Raw genomic sequence first — 14,675 nt, 5'->3', positions numbered from 1 at the left:
ATCTGACGGAATTTAAAAAAAATTAGATACAGAGATACATGTCAAAGTAAAAGTAAAAAGACTGACCCTTACAGCATTTACAAGATTTTTTTTACATGTATTATTGAAATAATTAATCATTTTTCATTGAATTACATTTCTTTTTTCAAAACATTCTTTAAAACAATTTGTGAATGAAACTGTTAAGAAACCAGAATAGTTAATCAGAACCAGAATTCTTCATGATTCGCTTCCTTAACCACTGTGCACTTGAATCGGGACTACAGATAACAATTAGCATTTATGCTACAGGAGTGTAATATTGTTCATTAATGTGCACTGTCCCGAATAAATAAATAAATGAATAAAGCACTAACATGCCGAAAGCTAGGATTGACCCTGTAACTCGTGGAAAAGGAAAACAGGAAAGTCATGAAAAATACACTTCTCTTACTTGGTGATAAAGAATATATTGCATTCAATATGACTCTGAACCGGTTCAATCTCGAAAGACAGAGATAAACAAAATTAAAATTAAAAAAGCATGCAAAACTCTGAGCCTCGCCTACACAAACGAGTTTCGAGGAGAAGTCTGTTCTTCCGAGGCTTAGTCCAAGGCCAACAGCAGCATTCGTTTCCTTATGGCCTGATTTCTACACAAACAAACACCGATTCGCTGTTTAAACCAGCATTGAAGCGGCCGGCTCGGTAATGACTGTACAGCCGCCCTATTATTCGGAGACACAGAGGAACCTCAAAGGCCTGCTCCAGCTTCCACTTCTCTAATATGCATCAGAAAACTCTTTTGTTCGGACCAGCGCAAAGGCTTATTGTAAATATCAATCCGTTGAATACAATGCTAAACGCCGGGGGGAAAAAAATGGTGAGAAAGGATAAAGAAAAAAGGGGAGATATTTCCCATCATGCTCACGTCTCAATATGAAAACACTTAAAAAGAGCAGGGCTTGAAGACTTAGAGAGCAGTACCTATGCTCTGAAAGCCTTACATAATAAAGCTATAATGACACAGCTGTGAGCTCAAAGTGAAATAATGGAAACAATTTCAAAGGGAAATAAATCCCTTCCTTAAACGCCTCTCTGTTTATCATCTTCACTGATGTATGGCCTTTGATATTTATATGGTTTCTTCTCCATGTGAGAAGGCCTCTTAGTAGACTGCATCGTCTTGATTTTTTTCTTTGGGCTGGTGGTGTAGTGGTTAAGGCTCAAGGCTCGCAACTGGAAGTTTCAGGTTCAAACAATGCATAAAGATCTCATCATTTGCCATTGAATTGCATTTATTTTTTGAAATATTTCTTCCTCAAAACTATTAAAAGAATCATTGAATGGAGCGTTTAGGAACTGGAATTGTTAAGAGAAATTGGAACCAGAATTGTTAAATTCCTAAAGATTTCCTTCCTTAACCACTGTGTGCCTGATAATAAGTACCAAATATTTCACAACGATATAAAGCACAATCAGAATGTTTATATCTGCCTGTGAATATCTGGTTTAATATCTACTTGAAAAAAAAAAAACTAAATACCTGATCCCATAAACCTCGCAAACCTTGGTGATTAGTTCTTCCTTAAAAGCATTCTTTATTCCAGCCCAATACCTTGTAAGTATGACTGTTTCTTGGTAGACAAATCAAAACCTGCACTCGGACTCCTGAAGTTGTGTAGCAGTCAATCAGACTGGAACTGACATTTCTCAGTCGATTCTTGCTACTTTATATGCAATATACATCGTAACATATCATGGGCTGTCGATAGATGTGCTGTCTGAGGCTGAGAATATCACCATTGTGCCCTTGAGCAGGGCACTTAACACTAGGTTGCTCCAGGGGGATTTGTCCCTGTAATAAGTTGATGGTTCATGTCATTCAATGGCGACACTCTGTGAATGTCACATAAACAAACTCCACCACAAACAAAAAATTCTAATCTAAGCTGTTTAAACCAGATCCAGCATTATCATACAAGGGCACAAGGACAATCAATTAAGCATGGATTAGTATTCAGAAAACTGAAAAGGATGGAAATATTTATTAGAAACTATAGAAGTGTGACATACCCTAAAAAGAAAAAGGAGTGCACTTAATTGCACTGAATGTAAATCTTAAATAGCATTTTAAAGGTTAAAAATTATCCAAAATATTTTTTTTAGCAAGTACATAACCAGCCAGTGCTCAAAACTATCTACTTGCCTTAGCTTGATTCAAAATGGTAAGTTTGTAATAATGTTTTTAATTCCAGTGGTACTGGTGGATTTCCACGGGAAATTCGAGCATGTCTTTGCGTCATTACGTCACACCTCTACACATACAGAAGGTGTCTCGGCTAGTAGGCTATAATGCGTGTGAGGATGTTGAAGACGGAGATTTATAGCCTTTTCTTATATAATTCTTATATAAGAGCCTTTTCTTATATAATTAAACTTATTAATTTGATGGCGGATCCAGAAAGGTTCAAACGACAATCACCAGTGACAACTGGAGATTCCTCCGTAGTAAAATGCAAGAGCCTTCGAACTTCGGAGTGGCTACAGAAAAAAAGAGACTGCAACAGGACCCATGGGAAAACAAGGATAAATATTGGAAGGGCATTAAATGTAGTCATGCAATGCTGATGTTGTTAACATTAACTATTTGAGAACAAAGTAAAATTTGCACGGTTTGACGTGATATAAGCGATCGTTAGATTTAAACAGCTCGATTTACTGCAATGATTTTTTTCCCTTAGTTGGTCAGAACAAAAGTGGATGTTACTTAGTTATTCAGGTGACATTTTGCAGTAAAAATTCTTATGTTGGTCATACTTCCAAAAAGTATAATCTGTGATTCCGAATGACAGTATCTACACCGGCGCGGACCCTGACAGCTGCACATTCTCCTCAAAACATTGGATTCATCCACGCTGTGCCGTGCCGAGGCACAACCCACGGAAAGTTGATAATTCCGCGAATAACTGCAATTGCAGATTTCAAACAGAGATGGCGACAGAGCAAAAACAGACTGCAGCTTTAACATGCAATTAAGTGTCTGAAAACATTACATTCAGTTAACACTTGATTATATTCTTTAGTATACTTTTTCATAATAAGTGCACATTAAAAATTATGCTTCTACTTTTCCACAAGGGTATGTATGAATAGATGCATAGATTCATTAAAATGTATGAATAGATTGATAAACATATGTATGTAAATAATCACACACGCATGCAAACAAGCACACACAAACGTTGTGTGTTCATGTTTTATGGGGACTTTTCATATACATAATGATTTTATACTGTACAAACTGTATTTTCTATCCCCTTACAATAACTGTACCTCGAAACCTACCCATCACAGACAACTTTTTGCATTTTTAAATTTTCAAAAAACATCACTTAGTCTGATTTATTTGCCGTTTTTCTCATGGGGGCCAAAAAATATCCCCGCAAGGACAAGATTTCAGATATATCTTTGTTGGAAGTTTTTGTCCTCATTATGTACGGTTTACCTGGACCACACACACACACGCACGCACGCACGCACGCACTCCCGCACACACACACAGGCAGATTATCCTCCCACAACAGGGGCAATAATGAGAAGTGAGTGGAACGCTATGTGCCTAATTACTGTCCTCAGTAATTAGCAATAAGCTGCCGCTGTTTTCTTGACCAGAAGAACTGGGTGTGTACACGTAAGTGTATGTGTGGTATCTCCACACCATGGAAAACAGCAGATGTATTCACACGTCCTTGAGCAAATGAGAAAATGACCTGACAATTTGTGTTAATGAATTTGTTTTTAAGCTATGAACTCATAACTAGGTCATCCTGAGTGGCACAATTGAACCACATCTCAGGTTGAAATTTCAGAGAAAGTCTTCCAACAAAGAGATACGGTTTTATCTTGATCTCCATGAATAGGGAATTTCGATACTGCATCAGGATGTGTCTGTGTGTGTGTGTGTGTGTGTGTGTGTGTGTATGCATGAGACAGGATCTTCAGCTGTGGCGTATCTGTTCACGCTGACCCTAATGAACAACCCTTCTCCTCTCTCACACTCTCTCCTTCTTTCGCCACATGTCTGTAGTCTGTCGTCTCACGGAAGGGCCAATTAGGCTGGTGTGTGGGAAGAGGAAGCACATGACAGGGACAAAGCCAAACACTTTACTCTCAATTACTCTCCTTCAACAGGCACACACTGACTTCACTCAAACCCATCCTCAATCACTACACATACTGATGTAGCACCTGTGCATAGACATGTTCAACTACAGACTTATGTGAGTCTAGGAGAATCAAAATAACAAGCTGAATATACCTGTAGCAACACCAAATTTCTTTAAATGCCTTACTTTCAACTTATTACTTTTATTTATAATTCTTACTATTATTTTATATTCTCGCTTATTACTATTTTTGTTTCGATTTACACTACCATTCAAAAGTTTAGGGTCCGAGTAAGATTTTTTTTTTTCTTTGAGAGAGAGAGAAATTAATAATTTTATTTAGCAAGGATGCATTAAATTGATCAATAGTTAGAGTAAAGACATTTATAATGTTACAAAAGATTTCTATTTCAAATAAATTATGTTCTTTTGAACGTTATATTCCTTAAACAAGTATTAGTTTCCACAACAATATTAAGCAGCACAACAGCAAATCAGCATATTAGAATGCCTTCTTAAGGATTACGTGACATTGAAGACAGGAGTAATGATGATGAAAACTGCGGAAATAAATGATTTAAAAATATATATAAAAAGAAATGTTGTTTTAAATTGTGATAATATATTAGAATATTACTATAAATGCAGAAAAAATGCAGCATTGGTTAGAATAAAATACTTCTTTCAATAACATAAAAAAATATTAAAGACCCCAATCTTTTTGTTTGTTGCCTATACAGTTTTTTGTTCTAAAAATAGTCATTTTTTGTAATTTTTTTTTTACCATTTTCAAAATAATTGGTATTAAAAAGTGGCACAAAAGCTGGTGCTACTACACACTGCACCTTTAAATCCTCTGTGGTTGACAGCGTTGCTGCTGGATTGTGGGTGCTCACCATCATCATCCTCTGGCGGGCCGTCGTATGATTTGTCGATTGCTGCGCGGAAGCTCTCGTTGCAGCCACGCCCTCTAACCATGTGTGGGCGGGGCCTGTGGAAGGGCAATAGCTCGTTCCTCTTGGCCTCTGTCATGGCAGTCTGCAGACTCTCTAGAGAGCTGGACTTCTTTAGGCCTAGTGTGGGTCCCAACTCCACGCCACCGCTCACTAAGACAAATCAAAGAGAAAAAATAAAAACACATTATGACGATTCAAAAGCCTGCCAAAAATGCCTTTTCTTTTTTATTCTTAACATCTTCTCTGCATATTTCTGCAATCAATTCAGGCCAGATTAAATGATTTCAGATCATTTTAGTGTTTTGTGTGCCATTTCTGCGTCATGTAAATTTGATAATAAAGAAATTTAAGATTGAAGTTGAAAATCTCTCATTGAATCGATATTCATGTCAAAAATAATAGTAGTTAAGTGAAACTGACAGCTTTTGTGGTATGATGCTATTACCACAAAAAAGAATCAACCCTCATTTCTAAAATAAATATTTTTTTTAAAGGGTCAAGGTTACAGTAGGGTACTTAAAAACATAGTAAAACGGGTACATTTTTGGAGGATTTAAATGCGAGATCTTTGCCACAGTTTGCCACAAATGTTGTCAACTGAGCTTAACTTGGACTAAACCTGAAATATTCCTTTAACTTCCACTGAAAGTATGATATTTAAAATATAACTGTCTGTGATGAAACCATTGTACTATTTGCATAGTACATTGCAACTTTTTTTGCATTTCTTTGCATACTACTTGCATACTTATCTTTCTTATTTCTGCAAAGGCATGACACGTGAACAGCAAAGCGCCTTTACGAAACCAAAGCTAAACTTAACTAAAGCTTTACAACTACATTTTGCTGTCTAGCAATCACTGGTATTAGGAAAAGTTAATAGTTCTTTGTGAAATGCAAGCTCATTTGTTTCTGTGATTTGATTGCTAATCAAAGATGGTGGGTCAATAGAGACTACTGGAGCGTTTCCCAAAGGCATAATGGGAAGAAGACAAAGCAAAACGTTGATAATGTTTGAAGTGCCAAAGGTGGATCTTAATAAGACCGAGCATGTATGTGAGTGTATGTGTGTTTGTGAGTGTGTGTGATTGTAAACACTCTCTCTCCTCTAATGAAAATGACTTTTTAAACATGCGTCTCCACAGGGAATGATGGATGAAGGCTCAACCCTGGGACTCGATTCTCCATCAATCAGAAGCACCTTCTCTCTTCTATCTCCCAGCTTTCCAACTCGGCATACCTCCATCCTTCCTTTCGTCGACCCCACCCTTCTCGATACATCTCCTACACCCAGAATCATTAGCTAAAGCGCTGCAGCTCCTAGAATGCATTCATGAATCAGGAAATCATCATATCGACAGGTGGTGCGCCTCACTGGAATTCCAATCAGTCTGGCCTGCTGCCGGCACCGGCCCCCTTTTTGTTTGGCTAATGGTTGTTTAAATGAAAGTGGAAGTGGGATCAGTCGTTTAATCTGTGTGGCCTCCAAACTGCCAGAGAAGGCCAGACGAGATGAGCCCGGCCCGGCCCAGCTGCATGCTTTCGGCTCTCAGGATTATGACACAGGAGAAATTTATGCACATATAATTAGAGATGTGGTACAGAAAGAGAGAGAGAGAGATGAGGAATGGCATGCTTAGAGACAGGGAGGGTGGACCTAGATGAGGAGAAAGTCTCCATGTAACATTACAACAGATGACAAACTTTGAAGTTTGACAATAAATTAAAGTCCATGAAAGGATGACAAAGGATTATATGTGGATATACATGATACGCTATGTACCGGTATGCATGTATGTATGTATTGATGGATGGATTGGATTTTTTCTATTTTAATACACTATGTTGTGATGGTGAAGCTGAATTTTCAGGAGTCATTGCTACACACTACTAGTAGAAAACTACTAATTAAAATAAATAAATAAAAAGCTACCCCAAACTTTTGAAAGTTAGTGTATGTATTTAAATAATATGTGTGTTAATTAATCAATCAATTATTATTATTTATTTATTGGAATCTTTAGAATCCATCACAGTTCACAACATGCTGGTATAAATGTCAAGTGGGAACTTATGAACTTATGGCCGGAAGCGATGTTTCATAGTTATAAAGGTTTAAACTATTAATATTTTTCTCACAAGCAATAATAATTTTGCTTCAAAAGCCATTGACTCATCAGCTTGGGTAGTATGCATTACCATTGTGCTTGTTTTGTGTGGTATTTAAAGCGTCAACTTTGGAGGTCCCGTACACTTACATTATATGGACTTTCTAAAAATCTTCAGTAGTGTTCGTCTGAAGAAAGAAAGTCAAATTCATCGTGGGTGGCATGAGGGTGAGTAAATGAGAAACAATTTTCATTTTTGGATAGAGTACACCTTCAATTGTGAGAATGAGCACTAAGAATGGGCCACAGCTCTGACAACTTGAATTACTTTGAAAGAACAAGTTTCACTTATCAAGGGCTAATCCTGAAGTTTAACCAGAAAAGACCAAAGCAAACCACTCTTAAATTGGACTTTCAAGCACACGGCAGTGGTGGATCATAGGGAAATGTTCATTAGCAGCAGAACGGAGCGTCAGGGCCGGGGAGAGGTCTGCCGCAGCTGAGCTCCAGTCCAGATTTTGGACTTGTGCGAGAGGAGGTTTATAAATAGCAGGCCGCTGATGTACCAGCCAGCGTGACTGAAATGTTCTCTGTACGAGCACAGTTAGTGTCACAAACGTAATTACTTCTGTCCCACGGCCTGCTGATGGAATTAAGCAGCTTTTGAGAGGTCTTCTCTTTGGAGGACTCCGAAACTTTTTACTTGGGAGGAGAAGAGTTTAAATATGTGTCTCTGGGATAGTAGTCAAGTCAAGTCAAGTCAAATATATTTATATAGCGCTTTTCACAATACAGATTGTATCAAAGCTGCTTCACAGTATCAATCAAAACAACTTAATGTTTGTTTATTACTGGAAAAAAGACATCCAAGTTTGGTAGAGCTGATCAATGGTATGATTGGTTAATTAATTTGAATATCCCCAACTGAGCAAGCGAAAGGCAACAGTGGCAAGGAACCGAAAAACTCCATCCAGTGACCTAATGGTGTCCTAACACCCCATCAGGTGACCCAATGGAGAAAAAAAAAAACCTTGGGAGAACCCAGGCTCAGTCGGGGGCCAGTTCTCCTCTGGCGTTTAGTAGCGTGCTTTAATCAGACCCACGTACACGCTGGAAAAAAAAAATCATTAGAATACATAATAATGATAGCTTTTTTTTTGACAACCTCTGTAATCCACTTTTATTTTTTTAAAGTGAAGCATTAGTGATAAAATGTGATCATATCTTGAGCGGATGTGCAAAATTGCAAATTTATTTGAGAGTTTTAAGACTCATTCCTGCAGCAAATAACTGCCCTGAGGAATTGATAAGATGGCCGCCAAGTGAACTAACTTTGGGTGCTTCCGAAAGCAAAGGATTATGGGGTATCACAGACAGCGAAGGACACATCAATAGCCGCTTTTCCACCGTCGGGCTGAACGGTTCTGATTGCACAACTGTTCCATTCCGTGCCAATCCAGGCAACCTGGTACAGTTATGGTTACATTTTCCACTCTATTACGCTCTTTGGAATGTAAAACACAAAAGCATCAGTCGTTGCCTTGGTAACGCAAGAGTTTACAGATGAAATGAGATGTATAGCGACCACGTTATGGAGGATGATCAGATATTTCTTTTAATTGTATTATTAATTTGGGGTTTACATCGCTTAAATAGAGCGCTTAGCCAACTACAGAGAATCTGGTAGCCAGGCAACAGACAAGTGACCAATTCTGAGTTGCGACGTCACTTCACGGATTCTACCAGAACATGTTTAGCGCGGTTAGACAACTGTGCAGAGAATTCTGGGTAGAGAACGGTTTGTAACCGTGCCGTACCAGGCTCAAGTGGAAACACAACTGGAACAGTCTCTTGACATTCTAAGAACTGTTCGGCCCGACGGTGGAAAAGCAGCTTTAAGCTGCTATCAAAAAAACAATCCGATGAAGGTATGCCAGTAGACAGGATGTGACAATCATTGGATTAGGACGTGCCTTGTTGGCTTCCTACCTCCGTATGTAGCATTTTTCAGCTATCGGATACAGCCTATATTTTAAAACATATATAACAGACACTACAAAGAGAATCATTTGATAGGTCAGCGAATCATTTGATAGGTCAGCCGTCTTAGTGTCATGTGTGTTCTCCTGTCACACTCAGTAACACTTACTCTCGGTTCATAAGTGCAGGGTTCAGGAAGCAGCTTTTTGTGAGTTATACTCCTACATACATCATGTACCCGAGTCCGTCAATCAAACTCAATGGTGTATCCAGGCAGGAAGAGAGGATAAAGACACATACTGTATGTTATTTACAGTTCAGACACTCTCTGAATCCTACACAGACTGCAAACCCCGTTCTCCACCCCACCGGATAGCATTCATCACCACAGCGCAGGTATTAAAAACCTGTAATCCTGGGCTGTTATGATATTTTCGCAGCGAGAGATGTATGGCTTTGATAATTGCCTACGGCAGACCTTTAAAGGCATCTCATAATTACGGATCACCTTTATTGGGTTATCGTGTGTAAGGGGGTGTAGCAGGGGTCGATGGCTCTTGAAGACTGATGGTTGTGGGCGGAGGGGTCTGTCACTTTTTGAGTGCAGGGTGATGGATGGTCACTTGCACTGGTAACCAGCACACACCATTAAACCCTGCCTTCATACCAACACGAGACAGAGAAACCCTCTTTCATCTTATTTTGATGTAATAAAGATTGTATCGATCGATCAGAAACTCATTATGAGCTCGATCACTGGAGGCAGGGCTGGTTTTGAATGTGTGAGTGTGAATGTCGGGCCCCACAGATTTAAGAGTGTGAGCTGAGCTGACTGAATGTTTCACGAACAGGACTCAATAGGGGGCCTAAAAAAAAAAAAAAATTAAAAGGGGGCCTCAAGATGACTTAAAAGGATTTAAAGTCCCCCTGTAGTCAATAATTGTATCTCCTTAAATCTATTCATTTTTACAATATTTTTTTCCTGTGAAAAAAAAATGTCTTCATGCCTTAAAATAGCTTGAATGTAACTCTACGCCCTTGCTTCATTTAGTATACGCAGATCCATGAATATGCTATTTAGTACACACGCGGACCATGAATATGCTACTTAGCCCCGCCTCCACTCACTCGATCCTTAGAACGTCAGACACATAAGGGTAATAAATATGATTAGCCTTGACTATGTTATCAAACAGCTAAAAACGTGTTGCTAATGTTACACAAACCATGTTCCCATTCGCCATCTCAGAGTCAGGCAGCTGCCTTAGTGCCTTCAAACGATCAGCATCCTAAGAAACGCTTTGAACAACTCAGAATGTCAGTGGAGAAAGGCATATAGGTCATCATAACAACGTAATATACATCATACACTGACTATATTGCTAAATCTACCTGATTTTTCATATCAACCGAAAAATATAATAGGATAACCTGGATACTCCCTTGCTCCACGGCATAGTAATGATATGCTAAAGCCCACCCGCACGTTGACGTGATTGGTTACAAGGTAGTTGGTGAAGTAAGAAACACCAGTGATTTATTAAACTGCGTTTTTGAGACTGCATTTTGTTTTTGAAATTAATTATTTTACTCAGCAAGGACCCATTGATTAAAAGTGACAGTAAAAACATTTATAATGTTACAAAATTCTAAATAAATTGTTCTTTTGAATTTTCTGTATAACATAGAATCCTAAAAAAAAGATGTACCACAGTTGCCACAAAAATATTAAACAGCACAACTGTAATCATCATTGATGTTTCAAATGTTTCTTGAGCTAGCTGCTATTAGAAAAAGCTGCTATTTATGCGTATATTAGAATGATTTCTGAAGGATCACGTGACACTGAAGACTGGAGTAATGATGCTGAAAATTCAGCTTAGCCATCACAGGAAAAATTGCATTTTAAAATGTATTAAAATAGAAATCTGTCATTTTAAATTGCGACAACATATCAAAATATTACGGTTTGTCAACATTATTTTTGATAAAATAAATGCAGCCTTGGTGAACTTCTTTCAAAAACTTAAAAAAAACTTTTGAAAGGTGGTGGTTCTAGTTATGGCAAGCTCTAAAATACTTTATCGGGTAGAAATTGTGAGTAACACATATTTTCATAAATCCTTGTCCCTAATCTTTATCCAGCAAATCACAAACAACTGGAGAAGCCGTGGGGCCTTTGAATATTGTTGTGGACAATAGGGGGCCTTTTAAAGTAAAATATTAATTAAAATGAGATACACATTTCAGTTTACTAAATACAAATTCTTAGCTTGAAACTCTAAATATGTCATTAATTAATGATTCACCAGCAGACACAGATTGAAAATTAAGTTTTAGTGTCTGAGTGACTTTTAGTGTCTAACAAATTGTTGTTGGTCTATTTGCGATCTTTTCAGTCAAAGTCTGGATCAAAGCTAACTGAACAATCACATGTAAACACAACACTGCAGCACCTTTACAATCAAATGTGACTAACAGAGATGAATGAATAAAAGTTACACACCAGAAGAGGTGACTTCATCGTTTATCTGGATGCGTCTAAATTCATCCAAGTACACCTGGGGAAATGCACTAACACACACAGAGAATCAAACAGATGGCTTTCTACAGCATAAATTAATCTATCAATTCCAATCAGTGAAATATGGCAGCTTTCAACTTGAATCAACAACAAACTCCCTCTCAATCGTGTACAGAGATTAGCGTGTGGGCACACTCAAATGAGACAGAGAGAGAGAACAGTCGCATCAGGGCTCTCAACAGGCCAATGCTTGGCAGTGACTTGTATGTTTTCAAAGTCAAAATTACACAAGAGACAATGAGCAGCACAGTCTGCACTCACCACAGCCAAACTTCAGAGGATTTACGCACAAACAGGGTACAACACTCATTTAGCCACATTATCTCAAGGCTTCCTGCAAACATTTTTTGGAAAGAACTTTTTTATGAAAATGTACGTCTGTCCTTTTGATTGCTTATTTTTGACAGTGTAGGTCAATATGTCCTATGTAGGTCAGTGTAGGACAATAGATCTCGCATCATCATACACAACCGTTTAAAAGTTTGGTGACTAAGATGCATTTTTTTTTGATGATACAAAATACTTCTATTTCAAATAAATTATGTTCTTAATAATCAGTATCATGTATCAAAGTTTCAGGGTTTTCACAAAACTATCATGCAAGAAAATCAGCATATTAGAATGATTTCTGAAGGATCACATGACACTGAAGACTGGAGCAATGATGCTGAAAATTCAGCTTTGACATTACAGGAATAAAATACATTATGATATATTTTTGAAAAGAACATTTCATAATATATCTATTTTTACTGTGTTTTTACTGTATTTTTATTTTTATTTTTTAAATTCATACCAACTCTAAACTTTTGAACGATAGTGTAAATGAGATGAGACCGTATCTCACTCTCGAAAACATGGAGATTTGTCAGGTTTTGTATTTATTCGATCAAGCAAAGGGCTGTTAAAAGATAGAGAAGTGTTTTACAGTTTGCGATGCTTTGACTCGAATTACTTACATTGGGTTCCGAAACACAAAAATTCATAACTCTAGTTGAAACACGCACACACAGATTTGGAAAGAAACAGAGAGATGTAAAAGCCTGATGTTTGTTAAAGAGGGGGTTATGGAACCATCCCAGCTCCTGACTGAGTGATATATGGAGAGAGGGAAACCACTTGATGAGAGCCAAAGAGAGAGAGAGAGAGAGAGAGAGAGAGAGAGAGAGAGAGAGAGAGAGAGAGAGAGAGAGAGAGAGAGAGAGAGAGAGAGAGAGAGAGAGAGAGAGAGAGAGAGAGAGAGAAAAAAAACATTTATCTGTCTCTCAAACAACACACATGCGTGTGTGTGTGTGTGTGTGTGTGTGTGTGTGTGTGTGTGTGTGTGGCCTGGTAAACCCTACCTTATGGGGACAAAATGTCCCCATAAGGATGGCAATATCTGAAATCCTTGTTCGTGTGGGGACATTTTTTGGTCCCCATGAGGAAAACAGCTTATAAATCATACTAAGTGATGTTTTTTGAAAATGTAAAAATGCAGAAAGTTTTCTGTGATGGGTAGGTTTAGGGATAGGGTTAGTGTAAGGGAATAGAATATACAGTTTGTACAGTATAAAAATCATTATGTCTATGGAAAGTCCCCATAAAACATGGAAACACTACGTGTGTGTGTGTGTGTGTGTGTGTGTGTGTGTGTGTGTGTGTGTGTGTGTGCGCGTGTGTGGAAAAAAAAACTCCTGACTCAGTCTTTAAGCATTTCGAGGTGAGAACACACAAACACACACAGTCTGAAAGTGCTTTTTCAGCACACATGCCTTAAATACATTTACAATACTGTGTAATTGAATGCAGTGGTTCTCAACCCGATTTTCTGACATTATTGGGCATTTAGCCGCAAGAAAAACTAAAAACAAAAACCATTGGAACTTATGTATTTTATAAATATCTTCTGACACACACTTATATTTTTAGGATCTATGTGTGCTGTAAAATGTAGATAATTCCTAAGAATGCAGGACAAATCATGTTTACCCTGGTGTAAATGTTATACATTTAAATAATTGCATTATATTATGTATATTCAGCATTCTTTAAATCTCCCTGCTTTCCACAGACCTTCTTGATGAATTATTTTGGGTCATGGCCAACTTGAGAACCAATGCTCTCAAAAATAAAATCAAAACAAAACAAAAATAGAAAAAAAACGAATGCAATCTTCCACACGTAGATACATCACCAGAGACAACATCTGAAACTATCCCCTCCATCTGCAATACAAATGATGACACACTTGTGCACACAGCCTGCATCAAGCTTTCATTTTTGCCAATTTAATTCCACAAAATTTCCTGGTCTGTTTCTGCTTATGTTCTTGGCATAACGGTTAAAACCTCAGACAGATATCCAGTGTTTTTCCAGTGGATCTGCAAAGAAAAACAAAAACAAGGAAACACATCTGCGAGCTCCCCGCTCGGGTCTTGTCAGCGATTTTCAGTTTGCTGTGAGATGAATGACTGAATAAAACAAGCTGTTTAATTCTAAATGATTTACGACAAACCTCTAAAACACACTTAGTGCTACAGGTTCAAAGACGCTGATCGCTGCATAAATATTGACAAGCTGACCAATCACGGTTTAGAAAAAACGATTTGTCCAATCATATCGCTCTTCTCACTGTTGGGTATTCCCAAAACTACACACAAACTTATCAAATTGCAACCAATACTTACTTTGTTTGATGTTGGATGCCTAGAATTGAACAAATTAGAATCAACATTTACTCCTGAAGGCAGGAGGTTTGGCACAACAGCCCGTGTTATTTGAGCATGACAGCACTTTCTGCATACAGTATGTAAATCATTAGCAGAAAGAGAAAGCAGATTCAGTAAGCGAGAACACAGACGTCTGGTTTTAATTTCTATTGTCTGTCTGACAGCCTCATTTGGGCCTTACTGCACAC

The 14,675-nt window shown here is 37.9% G+C and overlaps 1 protein-coding gene across 7 annotated transcripts in view; it reads right to left on the bottom strand.

The window, feature by feature from the left end:
- pard3bb (par-3 family cell polarity regulator beta b) overlaps positions 1-14,675 on the bottom strand; it is a 343,528-nt gene that overhangs the window by 120,892 nt on the left and 207,961 nt on the right. For 4 of the 7 annotated variants that reach the window (XM_077216355.1, XM_077216356.1, XM_077216358.1 and 1 more), the window contains one exon: positions 4,994-5,254. In XM_077216355.1, coding sequence (XP_077072470.1) covers positions 4,994-5,254 — 261 coding nt within the window. The remainder of the gene's footprint in view (positions 1-4,993; positions 5,255-14,675) is intronic. The other 3 variants (XM_077216357.1, XM_077216359.1, XM_077216361.1) reach the window with 1 other exon arrangement.

The sequence above is a fragment of the Siphateles boraxobius genome, unplaced genomic scaffold, assembly GCF_051911475.1.
Source record: "Siphateles boraxobius isolate OS27281-9 unplaced genomic scaffold, OSU_SipBor_1 7, whole genome shotgun sequence".
NCBI lineage: Eukaryota > Metazoa > Chordata > Actinopteri > Cypriniformes > Leuciscidae > Siphateles > Siphateles boraxobius.
The sequence above is the reverse complement of the archived record's forward strand: the minus strand, read 5'-3'. Positions and strand labels throughout refer to the sequence as shown.